The following is a 26,200-nucleotide window of genomic DNA, read 5'->3' as shown; positions in this document are numbered from 1 at the left end:
TGTAATTTGACAGACTTATTCTTGCTTTAGACATGTCAATTTTTCTAGATAATAAGTGAGAGTATAGAGATTATCATTCTTAAAATATTTGTGTTGCATCTTTAGAAATAGTGAACTCTTTTGATGTTTTCAAGCTAAGTACTTATACTTTTTAGGTGAAAAAATAAAAATAATACTGATCTGGAAGATGAAAACCCATTCTTTAATTCAAACCTGAGTCATCTAGCAGCAAGCTGAAAGACCACGGGGGATATCGTTAAGCTTTCATATTCTGTAAATAAGTAGCCGGATGAAATTGTTTACATTTTTTTCTGTATTTACTGTATTGTTGCTTATTTAATGTATCACATGTCTGAAAATATAAAACTAGCACAACTGTTCATTCCTGTTGAATTGTTTTTCTAGGATCAAGACCACCTTTAATCCTGCAGTCTCAGTCTCTACCTTGTTCATCACCTCGAGATGTTCCACCAGACATCTTGTTAGATTCTCCAGAAAGAAAACAAAAGAAGCAAAAGAAAATGAAATTAGGCAAAGATGAAAAAGACCAGAATGAGAAGGCTGCAATGTATGATATCATTAGCTCTCCATCCAAGGACTCTACTAAACTTACGTTAAGACTTACTCGTGTAAGGTCTTCAGACATGGACCAGCAAGAGGATATGCTTTCTGGTATGGAAAATAGCAATGTTTCAGAAAATGATATTCCTTTTAATGTGCAGTACCCAGGACAGACTTCAAAAACACCCATTACTCCACAGGATGTAAACCGCCCACTAAATGCTGCTCAGTGTTTGTCGCAGCAAGAACAAACAGCATTCCTTCCAGCAAATCAAGTGCCTGTTTTACAACAGAACACTTCAGTTGCTACAAAACAGCCCCAGACTTCTGTGGTACTGAATCAGCAACAGGTATCACAACAGGGACCTATATATGATGAAGTGGAATTGGATGCATTGGCTGAAATTGAACGAATAGAGAGAGAATCAGCTATTGAAAGGGAGCGCTTTTCAAAAGAAGTTCAAGATAAAGGTAAAATAATCTCATTACATACCACTTCATACCCTTGGTGAATATATAATTATATAATGTCCTATCATGTTTTAAAAATTACTTTTTCTTATTATATTTTATGATTTTTAATGTTTCTCCTCAATTCTGGTTTTGTTACTAATGCTCATCCCTCAGAAGTTAAATTCTTAATTTCATTTTTTATTTGAAAGAACTGTCTGAGATTTGGTAATTCTGTAAAACCAAATAGGTCTATCACCTATTATATATCAAACGATTTTATCTGTGCTTATCTTCTAAAATGAACATTGCTTCCACAAATTATGTTAACATAATTTTGCATCTTTAACTTTTTTCTGCCTAAACAAGGTTAACACTATAGATTATTTTCAGTCAGTGCTTTTAAGGAAAAATTGTGTGTATGTTTGTTATGCAATTAGATTTTTCCCTTGGTTTCTAATTTTGTCATCTCAATGTGAATTTTTTTAAGTAAAAAAATTAAGAAAGAATTTTAAGTTTGTATTAAGTAGCAATAAGAATCAAGGATCTTTTGTTGGTGATTATAGTTAAGTGTTCCCTTTTGTCTGACTGGTGTATTAGGATGAATTTACAAGACACCTGTTCTGTGAGTTTGTGGACTTTCTTTTTGTACTTTATAAAAAATTATAATGAAAGTTAATTCTGTTAAGTTCTTAGTTGTTTGGTGAACTTTTTTAAAATCTCTTGAAAATTTTTAGACTAATAAATCAGTAGTTAAAGTGAGTTATTTATAAATTTTATGTCCCTACAGTAGGTGCATATACATATTTGACCATCCAAACCAAAGAATACTTTGATGTAATTTTATAGTTAAATATTCTAGATTTAGTTATAGTTCTTCTAGTTTCTCTTTGGTCATTACAAAACAAAACTTCTTGATGTTGACTTGAAGTCATTTTTACATATGATCTTGCTCATCATGTAACAGGATCACTTGTAGATCATTCTGTACCTATGTTGAGAAACATGCAAAGATCATATTATGTTTCCTGCCAATCATGATGGCTGGTTTTAATGTTATTGGAAGAATAAACTGTACTTGCTAATTGTTATATTACCATCTTTGCTAAGTGCAGAAATCACAGGTAGATGCAGATAAAGAAATTGCTAGAAGTCTTCATTTAATTGGCTAGGAAACTATTTTTTTAATTAGCAGATCATTGACATTAAAGATGAAATAAAGTGTCACTTGCCCTTTTTCTCTTTGCTTAGTAGTTTGGGGTTCAGGAAACAATTTTATAGGTTCCAAAAGGTATCTTTTTCTCCAGCCTCTCATAAAAGTATATGCATATCAAGTGAAGAGATCAATATTATTCAGCTACTTTTGATAATATTACCTTATTCCATTTCCTGAATCCTGTGACAGTTTTGTAAAAAAAAAAAAAAATGTACTGTAGTAATTTCTTTGCCAAGAAATATTAGTTGCCATGAGAACTTTTGCATGACATTTTAATTTGTGTTTTAAAAAATTATGTTCTTTTAAAAAGAGTATGATTCTTTTTTAATGACTTAATTGTTGGAATGAAAGCAGAGAAAATGGTGAGCTTTTTTCCTTACTTTTTTGAACTTTTACTATATCATATTTGTTGAAACCATAGTTTTTAGTTTTAAAAACTGAATGGAAATAAGGATAGTAAAATAATACCAGTTGCATGTTAGCAAGCATTTTAGACTGCTAACTTTTCTTTGGGAAAATAAAAGAAAATCAACAAACAGCATATTGTTCTTCCTAAAACTTGTTATGTATATTTAAATTTTGATTATCCATCTTCTCTGTCTCTGTGATGGTGTGACTATAACAAAGATATTTGAAAAGTTGAGTGACCACAGTTGACTTAAAATTTGAAACAATGTAAGCTAAGTTACAGAGGCAGCTGGTTTTGTAAGGATTTAAGGGAAGAGATGAACTGTCTGATTTTCAGTTTGATTTAGATGATTTTTCTCAAATTGGTTATGCTGATTTGGCTGACCTTATATTAATGATGTCATCTCTAACTAGCCTTCTGAGAGCTATGTCCCCATGACTTTATTTGACAATCTTTGGAATTTAGGTACTAGTTGACACCTTTGATTTAAATCTTGTCATTTTGCATTCAGTTTCTGAATTGTGTAATGAGATAGTGTTTTATATATAAGCAGTTATTGAGATTTTGAAAAGATTAAAGGTTTGGTATATTGCTATAAGTTTGTAGTTGAGGTCATAAATTAAAGTTTTCTGAAGTGGTAGTCCCTTGAGAGATGAAATACTTCAAAGAAGCACTGAATGAATTTATCACTAGTTACTGCTGCATCTTAGGACTATATTGTAAAATTGGTATTTACTGTATTCTGAGGTTTGGCATTGAGTACTTTCTTATAACTTTTATTGCTGGTAGTAAGGAACAAAGAAGACTACTTGTCTGGTCTACATGGTTTTGCTCAGAGCTTTGCTCTAGGTTATGAGCTTGTTTCCCATCATATTTGTTTGTTATAAATGAATGAATGAAGCATTCCCCTCAGTTGACCAGAAGTCAGAAACCTTTACCTTATGAATAAGATTAGAAAGTCCAGCTAACAAGATTGTTTTGATAATTTTGGAATTCAAGAAAAGGGACAGAATACTCTTAGAAATATTTTACATAAGCTGTGGTATAATCTAATACACTGCTGTTCCACACACAGAAGATGCTTTTCTGGCTGCTGGATATTCATGTTCCTTTGGCCTGTTCTCTTTTCTTTGGACAGTTTTACATACACCGACAGGTTAATTCTGTGCAACCTAATATTTTATAATATTCCTAAAGGACCTTCTTCTCAATCTTTTGCTCAACCTTTTAACATCTTTAATTACATAAATTAATTTTAAAGGGCTATTTTTCTTTGCTTCTGGGATGAGCTGTCATAGACATTAATATCTCCATGTGCTGAAAATACCTGCTTTCTGTTGTTAAAGAGGGGGTTTCTTTGTTCATCTTTGCCTGTTTCATCTTTTCCGAAGGTCCACTTTCCATGTTAGCAAGTTTAAGGAATGGCCTAGCTTCACTAATGTTTTTTATGATGTTAAAATATTCTTGCACTGTAACCCTTATTAGAAGTAAATTATTACCTATTGCCATTCGAAATAAGAGACTGGGATTTGGGACAGGAATAGGACAGTTAGCCTGTACTTTGGTTTAGGGATGAGATGTTTTCATTTTTTATAATTAGCTGCTCTGTGTACAGTTGCTCTGCTTGTTTTGCTTTAAGTGTTTTCAGTTATCACTTGTAGCAGATTTAGGCAGGTGATATAGTTTGTTTCTTATAAGCATAATTGAGTTCACCATTTCTGTAAGGGTCAGATCTTATTTTCAAAATATCAGCATCAAGATGACAAATGTTGTTGGTCTCAAAATTAAGATATGTTTTCACGTGCATTTTCTTCAGGAATACCTAAAGTTTAACACCTTAACTTACTAATTCCAGTTCTTTAGAAAGGTTACAGGAGAAGGAAATGGCAACCCACTCCAGTATTCTTGCCTAGAGAAACCTGTGGATAGAGGAGCCTGGTGGGCTGCCATCTATGGGGTCGCACAGAGTCGGACACGACTGAAGTGACTTACCATGCATGCATGCATTGGAGAAGGAAATGGCAGCCCACTCCAGTGTTCTTGCCTGGAGACTCCCAGGGATGGAGGGGCCTGGTGGGCTGCTGTCTATGGGGTCGCACAGAGTCGGACACGACTGAAGTGACTTAGCAGCAGCAGCAGCAGAAAGCTTACAGGTGTTGCAAATATTAAAATTATACTTCATAGAGATGGCTTTCAATCATTAGGTGAAGGTCATGTAGTGAAGACCGATAACAAAAGTGAATAGACAGAAGTGACCTGTGTGGATTCAGAGCAACTTTACAGGAAGACGTTCTTGGTGGAGCTGAATCAGACTGAGTGACTTGAGCCTGCGTGCTTTTACCGCATCCAGGAACCTCTGCAGGAGTAATGGGGTTGTTCCGGGTTTTACAGAGGAGGTGAAGCGCCCTTCAGTAGTTCCAAAATTAAAACTTTGTATTTAGCAATATTTTACGCATAGTAGAAAAAATTATAAGTTCTTCCCAGAACTTAACACATCACTCATGTGCAAATGCTTGAGTATTTCATAATCTTTTAAAATTTAGCCTTCATGATATTTTAATGTTTTCCTAAAAGACAGATTGTTCATATTACTAAAAGGATGAGCCATACATCTCTTAAGAGAGCTCTCCAGATGCTTGAGATCTATGTCAATAATTCTTAGATGTTTAGGTTACCATTTTTATGGCTTTCATAAAGCATATTTTATTGAAAAATATAAAAATCTTGGATTATGCTAATTTAAATTTCTAGATGCTTAGATTTTTTTTTCTAAATGCTTATAAAAGTTTAAGGGATAAGTATAAGGTTATAAAGCATCCTGTTTTTGAGGTAATTATTTGGTGTGCCCTTTGGCAAGACATAAAGGTTGTTTTGTGTGGCAGAACAGTCAGACGCAAAATTCTATAAATTAGTATTCTGAGTGCTTTTTTCCTTAGATACTGATACAAAAAGCTTCATACAACTTTTTGCCAAGTTAGTTTTAACTAGGGAAAACTGTTTAATGATAACATAATTTGTTATCATCATGTAGTTATTTTGCAAATGGAGAAAACATAGTGATAGATTTGACTGCTGAATAACTGAAAATACAGAGTGATTAGTTCCTTAAAAAAAAAATTACTGGCAAATATCTAAAATAAATTTTAGTAATAATTGATTAGATTATAAACTGTAAGGGGCTGCTGCTTCATATTTTGAAAACAAAATGATGGAATTTTGGTGTATAAAAGCATCATTGCTATTAAAAACTTGTTTTTTTTTTCAGAACTTGGTTCTGTCATATTTAAGGGATTGTTTTTAGTGGTCTTTTTGACTTTTCACTGTTTGATCCTCTTTTTCTTAAATAATACTTTATCATATTAATAAATACTATAAGAGAGTATAAAGATGGTCCTAAAAAAATTAAAAATAACTGTTAAAATAGCCAGACAATTTAGCAAGTATCATTAAAGCAGGCAAACGCTCAAGGCGCTATCATGTTATATATTTTATGAACTGTGCATTAGCTTTTAAATTACATTTGTGCTGTTGACACCTTGAAGAATTTGAATCCTGGATCAAAGCTTAATAACTATTAAGTTCTTTTTTTCCTCTCTTACTCTCCTCATAATACTTTTTTTTTCAGAGACATGATTTCTGTTTTCTTTTGGGTTTTATTCTTTTTCATACTTTCCTTACATGTGGCTAAAGCACCCTGTTTTGTATGTTGGCATTTTGGGGTTCTTTGTAGTTTTTATTAAATTAGCAGTTTAAATTATCTTTTTACTCTAGTCACGAAAATTTCTTGAGGTACAGCAGATGTTAATATTTCCTCAAAACTTGGTTTAAAAGTATTATGCCATTCATGCCTACTATTTTATATATGTATTTGACATTTGCATTCACCACGTTTTTTTTAAAATGTGACTTTAAAATAGTCAAAGTCCATATGGTTTTTAATAAGATAAGAATATATGTCTATTACTGATACTGAATATTTATCTTTGAATTTCAGATAAGCCTTTGAAAAAAAGAAAACAAGATTCTTACCCACAGGAGGCTGGGGGTGCTACAGGAGGTAATAGACCAGCTTCTCAGGAGACGGGTTCTACGGGAAATGGGTCAAGGCCAGCATTAATGGTTAGCATTGATCTTCATCAGGCAGGAAGAGTGGACTCTCAGGCCTCTATAACTCAGGATTCAGACTCCATAAAAAAGCCTGAAGAAATCAAACAATGTAATGACACACCTATTTCTGTTCTTCAGGAAGATATTGGAAATCTCAAATCTACACCAGAAAACCATCCCGAGACTCCTAAAAAAAAGTCTGATCCTGAGCTTTTAAAGAGTGAAATGAAACAGAATGAAAGTAGATTGGCAGAGTCTAAACCAAATGAAAACAGATTGGTAGAGACAAAATCTAGTGAAACTAAGGTAGAAATTAAAATTGAGGTACCAGCAGAAGAACCCAAGCAGAACGAGAACAGAATGATTGAACCCAGACAGAATGAGAGCAGTGCAGCCGAGCCCAAGCAGAGTGAGAATAGAGTGCCTGACATAAAACCAAATGACACCAAACAAAATAACGGCAGAGCAGAAACGACAAAGTCAAGACCCGAAACCCCAAAGCAAAAGGGTGAAAGCCGACCTGAAACTCCAAAACAAAAGAGTGATGGGCGTCCTGAAACCCCCAAACAAAAGGGTGATGGACGGCCTGAAACTCCAAAGCAGAAAGGTGAGGGCCGACCTGAAACTCCAAAGCAAAAAAATGAAGGTCGGCCTGACACACCGAAACATAGACATGAAAATAGGAGGGATTCTGGAAAGCCATCAACAGAGAAAAAACCTGAAGTGTCTAAACATAAACAGGACATTAAATCTGATTCACCTCGGTTAAAATCAGAAAGAGCTGAAGCCTTAAAGCAGAGACCTGATGGGCGATCTATCTCTGAGTCACTAAGACGTGATCATGATAGTAAACAAAAGTCAGATGACAGGAGTGAATCTGAACGACATCGAGGGGATCAATCGAGGGTTCGAAGACCAGAAACATTGAGATCCTCTAGTAGAAATGACCATGGCATTAAATCTGATGGTTCCAAACCTGATAAACTAGAAAGAAAACACAGACATGAATCAGGAGACTCAAGGGAAAGACCATCTTCTGGGGAGCAAAAGTCAAGACCTGACAGTCCTCGTGTTAAACAAGGAGATTCTAATAAATCAAGACCTGATAAGCCTGGTTTTAAAGCGCCAAATAGTAAGGATGACAGAAGGACAGAGGGTAACAAGAGTAAAGTAGACAGTAATAAAACGCACCCTGACAATAAGGCAGAATTTCCAAGTTATTTGTTGGGGGGCAGGTCTGGTGCGTTGAAAAATTTTGTCATTCCAAAAATCAAGAGGGATAAAGATGGCAATATTACTCAGGAGACAAAGAAAATGGAAATGAAAGGAGAGCAGAAAGACAAAGTAGAAAAAATGGGATTAGTTGAAGATCTAAATAAAGGAGCTAAGCCTGTAGTTGTCCTGCAAAAACTGTCTTTGGATGATGTTCAAAAACTTATTAAAGATAGAGAGGATAAATCAAGAAGTTCCCTTAAACCTATCAAGAATAAACCGTCAAAGTCAAATAAAGGTAAGAATACTTACTCGATGTCATCTGTATTCTAGTGAGTTTTCTTTTTAAGTTCTAGGGTTACTGTGGATTTAAAAATGGAAATTTACAAAAGTTGAAACACTACTGCATGAAAAGAAAACAATATAAAACAGCAGTGAATTGTTTGTGGTAACACAGACAAAAGGTTCTCATTGAAAATTCTCTCTCCCACCTCTACTATTCACCATAGTTGTGATTTTTTACTGTTGGTTCACAGAGAAAAGTTCCTTTTGCTGTTTAATTATTTCAGCATTTGTGAAAGTTGCTTGCTAATCAAGTGAATGATTAGAATGCATGATTAACATAGGTGTATTTAACAACTTTTTAAAAAGTTATTTTGACTGTAGAGATAATCCATTCTGTAGTGAGGTAATAAGTTGAATTTAATTTCTAAAGTCTCGGTAAAGCTATATGGTATACAAAAGTCTATATTACAAATTTTCTTAAGAATATTAAATGTCTTTTAATATTGTTTTCCAACAAACATCATGAATTATTAATTTTAAATAATTAATTTTAAATAATAAATTATTTAAATTTAAATAATAATGAATTTATTAATTTTAAAGAATAAATTGATCATTAATTAATGGTTTGAGTGTATATAGTTTAAGAAGTTGTGTAAAAGGTTATTTCATCTTTTTATGAAGAAGATGATTAGTTATGAATGTTTCATTTTTTTAAATACAGAGTTTTGGTCTTTTCTATGGAAGAATAATAGGGAATGGTGTTTATGTCTTAAATTGGGTTAAATCATCAGTTTTAAACATTTCTGGTGTTTTTACTTTTTTTGGATGTGTTTTTATTTTCTGTGTTGGGTTTTTTGGGGGGGTTTGCATGGTTTCTGAGTTAAATTCTCTAGTTACATAAATAGTATTGTTCCTGGGAGGAAAAAAAAGTCAAGTGCTGAAAATACAATATCAGTTTGTATAGAAAATATAATTTTGTGGGTTTTGTATACTCTTTTATATATTTATATAAAATTTGATGATGCTATATGGTAAGACTTATTTAGCCTGTACAGTGTAAATAGGTTGGGATATAGTTTTTAAGGTAACAGAAGTGATTTTTTTGTTTGATTTTTAAGTTCACATTCTGTGAAAGAAGGTCATGAAGAACCTAGATTTATACTTATTAATAAATACATGAAACTCTTTAGAGTTGTACTGTCCAATATGATAGTTAATAGCCTCTTTAGGCTATTTACTTCAAACTATGTAAAACTTAAAAATTTACATCCTCAGTAGCCAAATGTGACAAGTGCTGATGTTACTAACACAGAGAGGACATTTGCATCATCACAGAATGTTGTGTTGTATAACTACATGTCATGTATTAGGAGATACAGAAGCTGTATTGCTTATTATCTTTGTAAAATGCTGTTGTATCTTTTCTATCAAAAAACGTTAATTGAAAACAGTATTATTACTAAGAACTCTTTATTCAAAGAAATAACTTGTTCAGACTAATCTGTTTTTATTCTTCTCGTATGTTTGCTTTCTCACTGTCAATTATTTGGTTTTGTCTTTCGAAAATGAAAAAAGATTGCCTCTGAATCACTAATATTTGTACTAGTTTAAGTGAAGCTTTCAGATTTTAAAATATGGCTGTCAGACCTATAAATATTAAAGTCTTAGCTTTAATTAATGAATAGTCTTTAGTGTTTAACTTGAATGCATCTTTTCAGAATTGTTTATGTAAAAGAGGTTGTTGAAGTGTAGTGGCTAGCACCAAAATTGTTTTCTTTTAGATAGAGATTGTCTTTATTAATTTTCACTGAGAGTTTGAGAGTGGCTTATATATATAAACTAAAGAGTATAGTTGTACAATTATAGAAGAGTCAGATGGAAAGATGGAAAGTGGTACCCTCTTGTCCCCTTGATCTGGACCATCTTTTTCTCCCTGCCCCTCTGTCAGCTTATTTATGCCAGCCTTGCTTTTCTAAACTCTGTTCTAACAAAGAATCCTTACAACTAAATATCAAGGAATGAATATAGTTCCTAATTAGTAACTACTGTATTATTTCTCTTGGTTTTTTCACATGTAATTTCATTGCCTGTGAATACAAACTTGTAGTACTAATCCAGTGTTTTTCCTAAGTATACCTTTAACACAAATGCATATACTTGATATGTTGATATTAGTAACTAATCTGGGTATGTCTGCCTGCTAAAAGTGTGATGTCTGTGTGTATGCATGTGCATGTATGTGTATACACACACATATATCAATGCATATACAACTGAAAGTGAACCTTTTCATCAAATTTTAGATTGATTTCAGGATCCTACGTGGATATCTTTTGGCTTTATTTATACCATAGGTTTAATATTTCTTTTTCAGTAATGGACTAATTTTGGTTATATTTTAGATCTCTGCTGTTAGGGTAGCGATAGCAGAGGTATATAATTGTGGATTTTTAAAATTATGTGCATAGGAATGCCAATTGTGGATTACTGACCTTTTGTAGTATACATTACTTGGGATGTTATTTGGAGTCACAGAAAATCATATTCTAACATATTTATGTTTTCTGAGTAAAAACTGAGTATTGCTGGGTTATTTTGTTGTTGATTCCTAGGGCCAAAATTTTTGGTAGGTTTTCTTTTCTTGAAAGAGCCATAAACTTTAATGTGATACCCATATTTTAAATATTTACCCTTTAGGGTAGTTTTAAATTCCATGAATATGCTTTGAGCTGATAAGTTTTGAATGGTAGGGGTATAGGTTTATGACTCCCGGTATAGGTTACGTATTTTTGTCTTTTGTGTGAACAATGTAAAATGATGTTACATTTAATTTTATTTCTATAGGGATATGTGTATATTCCTGTTAATAGTACCTAACATAATACCTAGTACATAAAAAGATCATACTAAATACCTGTTAAATAAATAGATTGTGTTGCTCACATCTTAGAAAAGTCTTTTGTGTGCAGTTTTAAATTGTGTTGTATTCATCTTTTATGATCTCACCAGTAGACCCTAGCTCAAGAGTTATGTAATTGTCACAAGTTGCCTAAACTTTCCACCCTGTCAATTACCTACTCTTTGTTAAGCTCCAAAGGAGACCGACTTACAGTCATGTCTGTTTAATTTATTCTTTACCTTTATTTTGCTGTATACCTGTTACAAGATTGACTCTGAATCCATTCCGTTCTCATTTCCTACTTCTGTTACCTTCCCCTTCTTCTTACCATCACCTTGCTTCTTCCTTGCCAAGAAGAGATGAGTAGTGAACCAATATCACCTTTGTAAAACCTTTAAGTTAAAAAAAACTCTGTTAAAATATACTTCAGACAGTAAATTAAATGCCAAAAAATATCTCTATGGTTAAAGTATACCCTAATGTACAATATGTCTCCAAATTAAAATAATAAATTATACCATCTTTAGGCTTCCCAAGTGGCGCTAGTGGTAAAGAACCTGCCTGCCAATGCAGGAAACATAAGAGACATGGGTTCAATCCCTGGTTCAGAACGATCCCCTGGAGAAGCGAATGACAACCCACTCCAGTATTCTTGGCTGGAGAATTCCATGGACAGAGGAGACTGAAGGGCTGCAGTCCAAAGTCGCAAAGAGTGGGACACAACTGAAGGGACTTAGTATGCACATACACGTACTATCTTTAAGTCTAGGCATGATCATCAGCTAGCATGCATTATGTTGCTGACAGCTTATTGTTAGTAATTACACACTTTAACAGTTTGATTTTGGCCTTTTGCAATTCCAGTGTGTCTCAAAATACTTTAGTTTCATATTTAAAGAAATCACTTTTTATTCTTGCTCCCCTATTTCCTTCTAAATAGTATGTTGTTTTCCATCATTTGCACTTACTGCTTTCAAGAAATATCACGTGCTGTTATTTGAGTTCAAGGCCTTTAAAGGGTTATCTAATAGTTATCATAGTCAGCAGTGTTTAGAATATAGTGCTCATTTGATCAGTTAATGATTGCAGTCATTATTAGAGGCAGTTATTTCATCTTAGTTACTACTGTAGTAAAAGACTGATCACTAAAATTAAGTTTTGCCTTTTATCTAGCATTACCAATCTACTTGGATTGTGTTTAGGACTCTAGGCTTCTGTATGTGTGAGAGAACAGACTGTTTCTAACAGTGAATTTTGGGCATAGTTTTTGAATTCCTAAGTTGAGAAATTCTCAGTAGCTATGATTGTCATATTCAGAATCCTTAATAATGCTGCAGTAGAAATTTACTTTGGCTCATTTGAACAATATATAAAATGTTTTTCTAAAAAAATTGAAATTTTAATTTCCATAAAGACTTTATTATTGGCGATATCTTTGGGAAATTTTAGAGAATATTTGTTACAGAAATCAGCATAATACATACTTGGCAGTTATGATTTCAGAGCAATTCTTTGAAAAATTTTGTCCATGATTTCTATTCATAGAATTTCTCTGATCCAAGCATTGCTTAGTAGATAAATTAATATTGATTTAAAGAGATTCATTAAATAGAATTTTTTCATAAAAGTTAAATGTATTAAAGTTTGCTAGTGGTAGTCTCTTTCATTCCCGTTTGTTATCTCAAACCAGCCAAGGACATAGCTTCTATAAGGTTTTGCTATCTGTGGAAATAGATAAGACTATTAAACGGGTGAGAAACAAACAAATGATTAATTTGAGAGAACTTACTCCAGTTTATAAGAGAATACCCATTATTCTAACACACTGTATTCCCTCTCATTCTAAAAAATGTTATTGAAATCCTTTCCTGTAAGAGCTTGATACAGATATTAAGATAATAGATACCTACTTGATACTATAACATAGTTGAGTATATCATAGCATTATATTACATAGTTAATACAATATTTTAATATTATAGTATATAATTCACGTTATATGTATAATGTATTATAGTATAATATCAAGTAGGTATCCATTATCTTAATATCTATCTCAATTTCTTGTACAGGGAAGTTTTCAGTAGCTTCTTTAAGAATAAAGAAATTCAGTATGTTAGAGTAATAAGTATTAGAGTTAATGGTATATATATACTGTACTATGACATAATATGTTACAATATAATCTGAATTTTTTAACATGAATCCTCTTCTCCACCCACAGAAACATTGCCTTTCTCTGGCTACTAACATACTAACTTTAAGCCCATTATACATTGTGTAGTTCAAAGATCACTGGTCTCAGAGCCTTCAACAAATCATAGCTATGATTTGTTCAAAGATATGATTCAAAGTTCGTTCACTTTTAAAATAGAGAAACCAATTTCCTTCCTACTTTATGCAGTTATGAAAACCAAAGTAAATCTTATTGTAAGAGTTAAAATTTGTCCAATTTTTAATATAAAAAATGCATTCATCCTATTTTTAATTGAATTTATCCCATTAAAGTAATTTTTGAAGATACCTCATTTGTGTATACATACATTATGTATATCTGAAGGCATTGCTGTCACCATTTATGTCATTTAGTTTTATTGAGATAAAGTTAACATATAGCATTATAGTCATTTAACTGTATAAAATAATGATTTGACATGTAGCTTTTCCCTCAGTATCTACAGGAGTTGGTGCCAGGACCCCTCACAGATGCTTCCAAGTCCCTTATATATTGTTTTTTTTTTTTTTTTTTTTTTGTTAATTGTTTATTTATTGAGAGACTATTTCTCACCCCAGATAGTCATAGTTTCATAGTTCAGGAACACAGGAAAGTGACAAACTTCCATGGAACTCAATCCAAGAAATTCTTTATATTCCAAATCACTTTGCACTCTGAAAAATACCAGCCTTCCTCATCTCCTCAAAATCTTTCATGGAATCATAATTTCTGTAGAAATCTGCATATGCCTTCTTTCTTCGTTCAGCCACAGCAAACTTATAGAAAGTTGCAAACCCCAGAGAGACGATGAATGCTCCAACAATATGAAATCGCAGACGTTTGGCCAGGAGGCCACGCATCTGAGGTTTTGCCAAAGCAGTGGACATGGTAGTTCTCCTTCTCGGCGGCTCAACCGCAACGTCCTTCCAGGCTCCCTTATATATTGTTAAAGGGTATAGTACAGTAAGCTCTTTGTATCTGCAGATTGCTCATCCACAGATACGAAGGGTTGACTGTATGTATTTATTATGAAGTGATTACCACAGTAAGTTTAGTTAACATCCATCACCTCACACTGTACATTGCCATTCCCAGAACATATAACTGAAAGTTTTTACCTTTTGACTGCCTTTACCCATCTCACCCACCTCCTACTTGTGGCAAAGATCAATCTCTGCTTATGAATTTTGGGTTTGTTTTTTTTTTTTTAGATTCTACATATAAGTGAAATTATATAGTATTTGTCTTTCTCTAACTTATATATCTTAGCATAATGCCCTTAAAGTCCAACCACATCATTGCAAATGGCAGGGGTTTTTTTTGTTTTTTTTTTTTATTGGATAATATTCCATTGTATATGTATATCATATTTTCTTTATCTATTTACCCATCAGTGGACTAAATAACTTGTGTTTTTTCCATGTCTTAGCTACTATAAATACTCTTAGAATGAAAATAGAGGTGCATATATCTTTGAGATAGTGGTTCTATGTCCTATGGATATATAACCAAAAGTAGAATTGCCCAATATACTCTGAGGAAACCATAATTGAAAAAGACACATGTGTCCCAATGTTCATAGCAGCACTATTTACAATAGATAGGACATGAAAGCAACCAAGATGTCCACCAACAGTTGAATGAATAAAGAAGATGTGGCATATATGTGTGTATGTATTTGTAATGGAATATTACTCAGCCATAAAAGGAACAAATTTCAATCAGTTCTAGTGAGGTGGATGAAGCTATAACCTGTTATATAGAGTAAAGTAAGTCTGAAACAGGAAAACAGATATCATATTAATGCATTTGTATATGGAATCTAGAAAAATGGTATTAATGAACCCATTAGCAGGGAAGGAATGGAGATGCAGTGATAGAGAACACACTTACGCACACAGTGGCAGGAGGAAAGAGTGGGGTGGATGGAGGCGGTAGCATCAACATATATACACCACCATGTGTAAAAGAGATGGCTGGTGAGAAGTTGCTCTATAATACAGGGAGCCAGCTTGGTGTTCTGTGATGACCTAGAGGGGTGGGATGTGGAGAGTGGAGGGAGGTTCAGGAGAGAGGTGATATATGTGTAATTGTGGCTCATTTGTGTTGTTGTACAGCAGAAACCAACATAACATTGTAAAGCAGTTTTCCTCTAATTAAAAGATAGGTTAAAAATAAAAACTTTAAGAAGTAGAATTGCCCAGTCATATGGTAGTTTTTAATTTTTTGAGGAACCTCCATACTGTTTTCCATAATGGCTGCACCCATTTACTTTCCCAACAACAGTGCCCACAGAAGAGTGTGGACATTCACTTCAGCACTTCTTATTTATTGTCTTTGTTATAGTAGTCATTGTAGCAGGTATGAGGTGATATCTCATGGTTTTCATTTACATTTCCTACATGAATAGTAATTTTAAGCACCTTTTCATATACTTGTTGGCCATCTATATGTCTTCTCTGGAAAAATGTCTATTTAGATCCTCCGCCTATTTTTCAATTGGATTGTTTGGTTACTTTAGGTATTGAGTTGTATCATTTCTTTATATGTTTTACATATTAGCCCTTTGTCAGATATTGGATTTGCAAATGTTTTCTCCCATTCAGTAGGTTGCCTTCTCATTTTGTTGATGGTTTCCTTTGCTGTGCAAAAGCTTTTGCTTGATATAGTCCCATTTGTTCATTTTTGTTGCCTTCACTTTTAGTATCAGCTCCAAAAAAAAATCATTGCCAGGACCAGTGTCAAGATCCCTACTGCTTGTTTTCTCTTTTTAGGAATTTCATGGTTTGGGGTCTTATATTCAAGTCTGTAATCCATTTTGAGTTGATTTGTTTGTATTAGATAGTGGTCCAGTTTCATTCTTTTGCCTGTGGCTTTTCAGTTTGTCCAACACCATTTGATGGATTGACTATCATTTTCCCATTGAATAGTCTTGGCTCCTTTTTAGTAAATTCATTGACCATATATACATAAGTTTTTTCTGAACTCTTTGTTCTTGTCCATTGATGTTTGTGTCTGTTTTTATGCCAGTCCATACCATTTTAATTACTATAGTTTTATAATGTAGTTTGAAACCAGGAGGTATGGTTTCCCCAGCTTTGTTGTTCTTTCTCAAGATTGCTTTGACTATTTTACTATTTTGTGATTCTGTACAAGTTTCAGGATTATTTCTCTGAAAAATGTCATTGGAATTTTGATAAAGATTGGATTGCAGTGCATCTGTAGATTACTTTGGCTTGTATGGACATTACCTGTCTGCACGTGAAAAAGCAACAGTTAGAACCAGACATGGAACAATGGACTGGTTCAAAATTGGGAAAGGAGTATGCCAAGGCTATAGATTGTCACCCTTCTTATTTAACTTATATGCAGAGTATATCATGCGAAATGTGAAATGGGGTTGGATGAAGCGCAAGTTTGAATCAAGGTTGCTGGAAGAAATATCAATAACCTTAGATATGCAGATGATACCACCCTAATGGCAGAAAGTGAAGAGTAACAAAAGAGTCTCTTGATGAAGGAGAGTGAAAAAGCTGGCTTAAAACTCAACATTCAGAAAACTAGGATCATGGCATCCGGTCCCATCACTTCATGGCAAATAGATGGGGAAAAAATGAAAACAATGACAGGCTTTATTTTCTTGGGCTCCAAAATCATTGTGGACAGTGACTGCAGTCATGAAATTAAAAAACACTTGCTCCTTGGAAAAAAAGCTATGGTGAACTTAATATAGTAAAAAACAGAGACATCACCTTAAAGACAAAGGTCCATGTAGTCAAAGCTATGGGGATCTCTGAGATCCCCTGGAGAAGGGAATGGCAACCCACTCCAGTATTCTTGCCTGGAGAATTCCATGGACAGAGGAGCCTGGCAGGCCACTCTCCATGGGGTTGCAAAGAGTCGGACATGACTGAGTGATGATCACATAAAATACACACATCAGCTTTTGAGTAGTCGTGTACAGATGTGAGAGTTGGACCATAAAGAAGGCTGAATGCCGAAGAGTTGGTGCTTTTGAATTGTGGCGCTGGAAAAGACTCTTGAGAGTCCCTTGAACAGCAAGGAGATCCAACCAGTCAATCCTAAAGGAAATCAACACTGAATATTCATTGGAAGCATTGATGCTGAACAGAAGCTCTAATACTTTGACCACCTGATGTGAAGAGCCAACTCATTGGAAAAGACTTTGATGCTGGGAAAGATTGAGGGCAGGAGAAGAGGGCAACAGAGGATGAGATGGTTGGATGGTATCACTGACTCAATGGACATGAGTTTGAGCAGACTCTAGGAGATAGTGAAGGACCAGAAGATAGTGAAGGGAAACCTGGCATGCTGCAGTCCATGTGGTCGCAAAGAGTCAGCCACGATTAAGTGACTGAACAACAACAACAAAATTTTCCAGTCCACGAGGATGGAATATTTTTCCCCTTACTTGTGTCTTCAATTTCTTTCATCAGCTGTGTCATAACAATTTTTAGTATACATCTCTTTCATCTCCTTGGTTAAGTTTATTCCTACGTATTTTATTGTTTTTGTTACAGTTGTAAATGAGATTATCTTAATTTCTCTTTCTGATAGTTCATTGTTAGTGTAGGAGAATACAACTGAATTTTGTGTATTGAATTTTTATCCTGCAACTTTACTGAATTTGTTTATTAGTTCTAACAATTTTAGTGGTCTTTAGAGTTTTCTGTATATAATATGTCATCTGCAAATACTGACAATTGTGCTTCTTCCTTTCTGATTTAGATGTCCTTTATTTCTTTTCCTTGGCTAGTTACTCTGGCTAAGATTTTCAGTACTGTGTTGAATAAAAGGGGCAAGAGTGGCCATCCTTATCTTCTTCCTGTGATCTCAGAGTGAAAGCTTTCAGCTTTTTGCCATTGAGTATATTGTTAACTGTGGGCTTCTCTTATGTTCATGTACATTCCCTCTACATCCAGTTTGTTGTGACTTTTTATTGTGAATGGATGTTGAATTTTGTCAAATGTTTTTTCTGCATCAATTGAGGTAATTATTTTTGTCATTCATTTTGTTAATTTGGTATGTCATCCATTGATTTGTGTGTGTTGAACTGTCCTTGCATCCCTGTAATACATCACATTTGATCATAGTGTATGATCTTTTTATTGCTAATATTTTTTTTGAAGACTTTGGGTTCTCTGTTCATCAGGGAATTTGCCCTGTGGTTTTCTTGCAGTGTGTTTGTCTGCTTTTGGTATAGGGTAATGCTGGCTTTGTAAAATGAGCTTGGAGGTGTTTCCTCCTCTTCTCTTTTTAGAAGACTTTGAGAAGGATTGGTGTTTAAATGTATGATAGAATTCACTAGTGAAGTCATATGTCCTGGGCTTTTCTTTGTTGGGAGGTTTTTGGAATCTGCCACCTAGTAATTGGTCTGTTCAGATTTTGTATTTTTTCATGATTTAACCTCAGTAGATTATGTTTCTAGGAATTTATTCTTTCTTCCAGGTTGTCCAATTTGTTGGTGTATAATTATTCATAGTGGTCTCTTACAATCCTTTTTGTGGTATTAGTTGTAATGTCTCCCCTTTCCTTTTTAATTTTGAGTCTCTTTTTTTCTCTTGGTAACCACACCTAAAGTCTTGTCAACTTCATCATTTTAGAAATCTCTTCCTTTCGTCTATCTTTTCTGTTCTCTTCTTAGTCTCAGTTTCATTTATTTCTGTTATGGTCTTTGTTATTTCCTTCTACTAACTTTGGGTTTAGTTTATTCTTTTTCTAGTTCCGTGAGGCAAATTAGGTTGTAGTTATATACCATTTATTTTTTTCACTGTGTGTATGTATGAAAGAACGGATCTTATAATCGCTGCTCCTTTCTATATTAGATAGTAGTAAATTGTCATTTACATTATACACTTCCTAAAATTAAAAAAAAAAATGTTTCTTTTTGTAATTCTTCCTCATAGCAGTTTGACAGCTACACACTGATGAAATCTTTGAGGTGCTAATCAGTATCAATACACGATGCTTAAAGCAAGATTTTTCTTAAAATCTTTTCTTCTGCATACTTCATTTGTAATAGTGTTCTTTCAGTTGCTTTAAGCCAATTTCTTGGCATTTTGTCTTCGTTAAATAAACTGATTTGCAGTGACTTAAACTATGTAGAATATAAATATATAGACTGCACTTGCAGAGTGAGTGGCACTTTGTCTCATATTGAGTAAAGTATGTCATAATATCAACAGCGGACAGCAAACTTGTTGCATAAAGGCTAAATAGTAAATATGTTAGGCTTTGTGTCCCACTTAGATCTCTAACATTGTAGTAGAAAAGCAGCCCAAAACAGTATGTGAATGACTGTGCGTCACTGTATTTTACTGAAACCTTATATACAAAAATGGGTGGTGAGGCACATTTAACCCCACAGGCTTTAGTTGTTGAACATAATATAAATATAAAATTGAAGTCTTATATAGGTGGATCTGATAGCTAGATTCCTTATTCTGTAGCAAATGAGACTCAAAATTTTTATGTGTGAATAAAAAGACTGATTTAGATAGAGACTTGAATTATTTTCTTTTTTGTCTAATATCTGTAAATGTAATATGACATTAGCTAAGTACAGTATTTTTGCCAGGATATTTAATATTTGTGAGTATTTTTATGTAGTAGAATTATATATAAATTAATATATTAATATATAATTGATATATTAAAAACATTTAACAAGTGTATACAGACTGAAATTACCTTTAAATGTTTTATGCTTGTTGCAAGTCAATTATGAAATCTTCTCTTCAGTCTCTTCTTTTTGTGGATAGCTTCTCTATAATTGTCAAATAGAACAACTGATAACTGCTTTCAGGATGTAAAAAAGAATTTTCAGCTGGAAAATTTCTGGGGAGACCACAAACTTATTCTAATGATTACTCTGCTGCTGCTGCTGCTAAGTTGCTTCAGTCGTGTCTGACTCTGTGTGACCCCATACCCGGCAGCGCACCAGGCTCCTCCCCCGTCCCTGGGATTCTCCAGGCAAGAATACGGGAGTGGATTGCCATTTCCTTCTGCAATGCATGAAAGTGAAAAGTGAAAGTGAAGTCACTCAGTTGTGTCCTGACACCTAGTGACCCAATGGACTGCAGCCTACCAGGCTCCTCCGTCCATGGGATTTTCCAGGCAGGAGTACTGGAGTGGGTTGCCATTGCCTTCTCCAATCATCAATAAATATTTATGGCTGTTTTCAACATCGCTTGCACTCTGCTAGATTCTGCAACTGCAACAGTCTTATGGCTTTATCAAGATTATGGTCTTATGGAGAATATGGATAACTAAAGATGTAGTGACAGTATAATACTCTTAAGACAAAAAAGTGCTGTGTGACTCCCGAGGAATATGATTCACATGTGTATTTAGCACAAGGGCAATAGGAAAAAAGCACTATAAGTTTAAAGAAGTTGAACATTTGGCTAATTAAGAGTACAATGTGGAAGAAGTGAGGTGAGAGTAGACTAGTTAAAATTAAAAATTGTTTTACAGCCATTGGTAGTAATAACAAAATCAGAAAATATGCCATTTCTAGTGTGTTAGAAAATGTCTTTGTAGAATGCTATAAAATAAATGTTGCTAATTCTCTACATATTTAGCCTAATGTAATAGTAATTAGTTGAGTAACTAATAACCTGATCAGATTGATTCAGATATCAACATGTGAATTTTATTGTGCTCGATTTCATATTTTCTGGTTTCTTCATGATCTTAAATAGTTGTTTTGAACTAAATATTCTATTCTGAAGTTTGGTTTGCTAAGTGTATAACATCACATTTCAAAAATGGTTAAATTCATAGCATCTACTTTCTCTTCTCTCTTACCTTTCACATTGTTGTTCAATCGCTCAGTCATGTCCGACTCTTTGCCACCCCATAGGCTGCAGCACACCAGGCTTTCCTGTCCTTCACCAGCTCCTGGAGCTTACTCAAACTCATGTTCATCAAGTCAGTGATGCCATCCAACCATCTCATCTTCTGTTAGCCCCTTTTTCTGCCTTCAGTCTTTCCCAGCTTCAGGGTCTTTTCCAGTGAGTTGGCTCTTTGCATCAGGTGGCCAAACTGTTGGGAGCTTCAGCTTCAGCATCAGTCCTTCCAATGAATATTCAGGGTTGATTTCCTTTAGGATTGACTGGTTTGATCTCATTGTCGTCCAACAGACTCTCAGGTGTCTTCTCCAAGACCATAGTTTGAAGGCAGGTTTGACATAGACATAGTAACTATCTCTTAGAAGATTTTCTTTCTGGTGTCTTTCGCCTTCCAGACCATCCCACAAATCACTGCTAGAGTAACTTTTCTAAAGTACATTCTGATTCTCTCCCTCCTTAAAATGACTGTTACATCTGAACCTTACCTGCTTTTTCTCCCTGTTGAATATCATGCTCTGTCCAGAGCAGACAGAGCTGGAATGCTCCTAAATGGCATCCAACTCCTAGTTCTCGGCCCCTGTCCTCCATCCTCCACCTCACTCCACCACATTGCTGTGAAAACCCACTGTGTTCATGAAATATCTTCTAACCGCTCACAAATAATCATTGACCTTTTTCTTGTTTCCATAAAATATAGCTTCTATTTCTTTAGGAAAATTCACCTCTTAAGTTACTATAATGTTAGCATTTGTTTTATTCAAATCCTGGTACAGTTATCTTTTACAAACGTGCAGTGTATATAATTGTCATTTTGCATTCTCTTTTCTTTACATTTACTATCTCTGTACTAGCATCATTCATAATTCTATCTAATGTGATTTACTCTGGTACCCTATTGTTGGAAATTTTGATGTTACAATAGATAAAACTGATCTAAACATCTTTCTTCATAGAGCTTTTTGTTGTGTTATATACAAATTTCCTTGGGATAAATTTCCAAGAGTGGTATAAATGAATTGAAGGATTAGAACACCATTTTCTGTGTTATATATTCTACACTATTAGCAGAATCTGAGTGTCCACCTTTCAGCTAATTGCAAGCACACTTAGAGAATTCAGAAGGAAGGCATAAATCATTTTATATCATTTCAAAACAGCCTTATGCATAGCAATTAACTCCTCAAGACATTGACATATAAACATAGTGGAAAGCTTGATCTTTTCAATAGCAATCATGAGTCAAGAAAGTTATCTTGTTAAAAAATGATGGATATGATACTTCCCTGATATCTCAGTTGATAAAGAATCCGTCTGCAATGCAAGAGACCTGGGTTCAATTCCTGAGTTGGGAAGATCCGCTGGACAAGGGGTAGGCTACCCACTCCAGTATACTTGGGCTTCCCTGGTGACTCAACTGGTAAAGAATCTGCTTGCAATGCAGGAGACCTGGATTGGGAAGATCTCCTGGAGAAGGGAAAAACTACCCACTCCAGTATTCTGGCCTGAAGAATTCCATGGACTGTATATATAGTCCTTGGGGTCGCAAAGAGTTGGACATGACTGAGCGACTTTCACTTCATGGTGCTTTTTAGAAAGATTTACATAAAAAATAAAAGTAATTTCTGAGTAATCCAAGGTTTTATTGTAACATGGCTTCAAAACAGTAACATGAGCTACTTTTATATCAGACTTATAAACATAGATAATTAAGCTCTTTGATACAAGATAGTAAATATTGTATCAACTTAGAATGGGTAAAATCAATTTAATTTGAGTATACTATTCAAATTATTGTTTATTTTTCACTGAACCTATAGTTTAAGAAACGATGGCCTATGAATTCCTGAGCAGTCCAGTGGTTAGGACTCCATGCTTCCACTACAGGGGGAACAGGTTTGATCTCTGGTCAGGGAACTAAAATCCCACAAGCTGTAGCATGGCCAAAAAAACCGGAGTAGATTAACTTAGAAGAACCCTTTCCATCTGTATTTTTTCCTGTTTTTATGGTTTAAAGACTTTCAAACTCCTTTGATTGTGAACTAAGGCAAGAAAGAAAATGCATGATGTGACCTAATACACACGTACACACACGTAATAACACCTACCTTTACTACTGGCACATTTTCTCTTTCATTTTAAGCACATTGCTAGTTAAGAGTTACAAAACTGACTCAACAACTTGCTTATGGGTCACAATATGCAACTGGAAAATTGCCAGCTAAAATTTAAAGGGAAACTTGCCAGTTATTAGTTTAACACAGTCTTTATGTAGTGATTATTTAATGATTCACATTAGTTTCAGGATGGTCTTCTCAAATACCATCAGAAAGGGAATAGCTTCAGATTTGACCCTGATGACCACCCCCCCATAGTCACAAATGAATGGTCTTTCTTTATATATATATATATATATATATATATATATATATTTTTTTAGTTTTGTAATCCTGAACAAGTTTCTTGTTGATGCTTGGGATTTTTGCCTCTTTACCAAAATTATGACAACTTTAGACCTGATTATCTCATACTTTTTATCCTAAACCATCACAAAAACGCAAACTCTTCAGTAGTATCTTTCTTCTAGTTTGTTGTTACTGTTTCCAAATAACTAATAAGACACGTCAAAGTTCTTCCACTAAGGTCAGCAATGACCTCAAAACTTTTCCTCATCAGTGCCCCTACATTCACTTTGGATTTTGGTTCCTAGCACACAGTCTTCATCTTTACCCCTGTTCTGCATCAGGTTAGGTAACCTTGCGGGAGCCTCTGGAAGGAGCATTTCATGCCCTGGTCATTCATAGTTGAACCCCACATTTTCCCAACTTCTCTTCACATTGCCTCCCTTTCTTTCTACCCCTTTTTCAGGGATATGTCATCAGCATTTCATACTCTTTGGATGTATTTTCAATCAGTGGTGATTTCAAATTAAAAAGTTGGCTTGCATTTAGAAACCATTTGCACCAAAAAATATGTCTTCAAACCATATTAACACAGGATTCCAAGAGGGGCAGATTGACAGCCTGCACTGCTCAACTTTTTTTTTCTTTTCCTTCTTTTTACTCCTGCTTGAAGTAAAAGATCCATTTATGGTTCAGTTCAGTTCATTCGCTCAGTCATGTCCAACTCTTGGTGACCCCATGAACCACAGCACACCAGGCCTCCCTGTCCATCACCAACTGCCAGAGTCTACCCAAACCCACGTCCATTGAGTCTGTGATGCCACCCAACCATCTCATCCTCTGTCGTCCCCTTCTCCTCCTGCCCTCAATCTTTCCCAACATCAGGGTCTTTTCAAATGAGTCAGCTCTTCGCATCAGGCCAAAGTATTGGAGTTTCAGCTTCAACATCAGTCCTTCCAATGAACATCCAGAACTGACCTCCTTTAGGATGGACTGGATGGATCTCCTTGCAGTCCCAGGGACTCTGAAGAGTCTTCTCCAACACCACAGTTCAAAAGCATCAATTCTTTGGCACTCAGCTTTCTTTGTAGTCCAACTCTCACATCCATACATGACCACTGGAAAGACCATAGCCTTGACTAGACGGACCTTTGTTGGCAAAATAATGTCTCTGCTTTTTAATATGCTATCTAGGTTGGTCATAACTTTCCTTCCAAGGAGTAGGCGTCTTTTAATTTCACCATCTGCAGTGATTTTGGAGCCCCCAAAAATAAAGTCAGCCTCTGTTTCCCCATCTGTTTGCCATGAAGTGGTGGGACCGGATGCCATGATCTTAGTTTTCTGAATGTTGAGCTTGAAGCCAACTTTTTCACTGCCCTCTTTCACTTTCATCAAGAGGCTCTTTAGTTCTTCTTCACTTTCTTCCATCAGGGTGGTGTCATCTGCATATCTGAGGTTATTGATATTTCTCCTGGCAACCTTGATTCCAGCTTGTGCTTCTTCCAGCCCAACGTTTCTCATGATGTACTCTGCATATAAGCAGGGTGACAATATACAGCCTTGACGTACTCCTTTTCCTATTTGGAAACAGTCTGTTGTTCCATGTCCAATTCCAACTGTTGCTTCCTGACCTGCATACAGGTTTCTCAAGAGACAGGTCAGGTGGTTTGGTATTCCCATCTCCTTCAGAATTTTCCACAGTTCGTGGTGATTCACATAGTCAAAGGCTTTGGCATAGTCAATAAAGCAGAAATAGATGTTTTTCTGGAACTCTCTTGCTTTTTCGATGATCCAGCAGATGTTGGCAATTTGATCTCTAGTTCCTCTGCCTTGCCTAAAACCAGCTTGAACATGTGGAAGTTCACGGTTCACATATTGCTGAAGCCTGGCTTGGAGAATTTTGAGCATTACTTTACTAGCGTGTGAGGTGAGTGCAACTGTGTGGTAGTTTGAGCATTCTTTCGCATTGCCTTTCTTTGGGATTGGAATGAAAACTGAGCTTTTCCAGTCCTTTGGCCACTGCTGAGTTTTCCAAATTTGCTGACATATTGAGTACAGCACCTTCACAGCATCTTCTTTTATGGTACTCCTCTGTAATATTGGTAGGTTACTGGTGCTACAATTTGCCTACCTAACATGTTTTTTATGACATAAAATTTGGAGGTTTATGTGAGTTTCCTGGTTTGTTTCTGCATGTAACTGGCTTTCATTGTCTGAAACTTCAATCCTAAAGAGTCCATTGATTGAGGTTGTTTATTTTAACCTCAGGGTTGTTTCCCCATTTAAAAGAACATACATAACACAGTGTTCAGTTTCAGTTCAGTTGCTCAGTCCTGTCCGACTCTTTGTGACTCCATGAATCGCAGCACGCCAGGCCTCCATGTCCATCTCAAACTCCCGGAGTTTACTCAAACACTTGTCCATCGATTCGGTGTTAGTTATTAAATTAGTGACTTTTTGGGACTTTTAATCTTTTGCTAACTTCTCATTTTAATAATCCAGTAAGTGTCCTAGTGTGAGTGATTTATACTGGGAATTCAAGATTGCTAAAATGTAGCACACCTAGAAGT

At 34.9% G+C, this 26,200-nt stretch overlaps 1 protein-coding gene across 3 annotated transcripts in view; it reads left to right on the top strand.

The window, feature by feature from the left end:
- The window catches only part of NIPBL (NIPBL cohesin loading factor), a 191,342-nt gene that overhangs the window by 93,911 nt on the left and 71,231 nt on the right, over positions 1-26,200 (top strand). For 2 of the 3 annotated variants that reach the window (XM_061129940.1, XM_061129941.1), the window contains exons 9-10: positions 406-1,032; positions 6,631-8,253. In XM_061129940.1, coding sequence (XP_060985923.1) covers positions 406-1,032; positions 6,631-8,253 — 2,250 coding nt within the window. The remainder of the gene's footprint in view (positions 1-405; positions 1,033-6,630; positions 8,254-26,200) is intronic. The other variant, XM_061129942.1, reaches the window with a different exon arrangement.

This window comes from Dama dama, chromosome 25, assembly GCF_033118175.1.
Source record: "Dama dama isolate Ldn47 chromosome 25, ASM3311817v1, whole genome shotgun sequence".
Taxonomy (NCBI): domain Eukaryota; kingdom Metazoa; phylum Chordata; class Mammalia; order Artiodactyla; family Cervidae; genus Dama; species Dama dama.
This window is presented reverse-complemented; position numbering and strand designations above follow the sequence as displayed.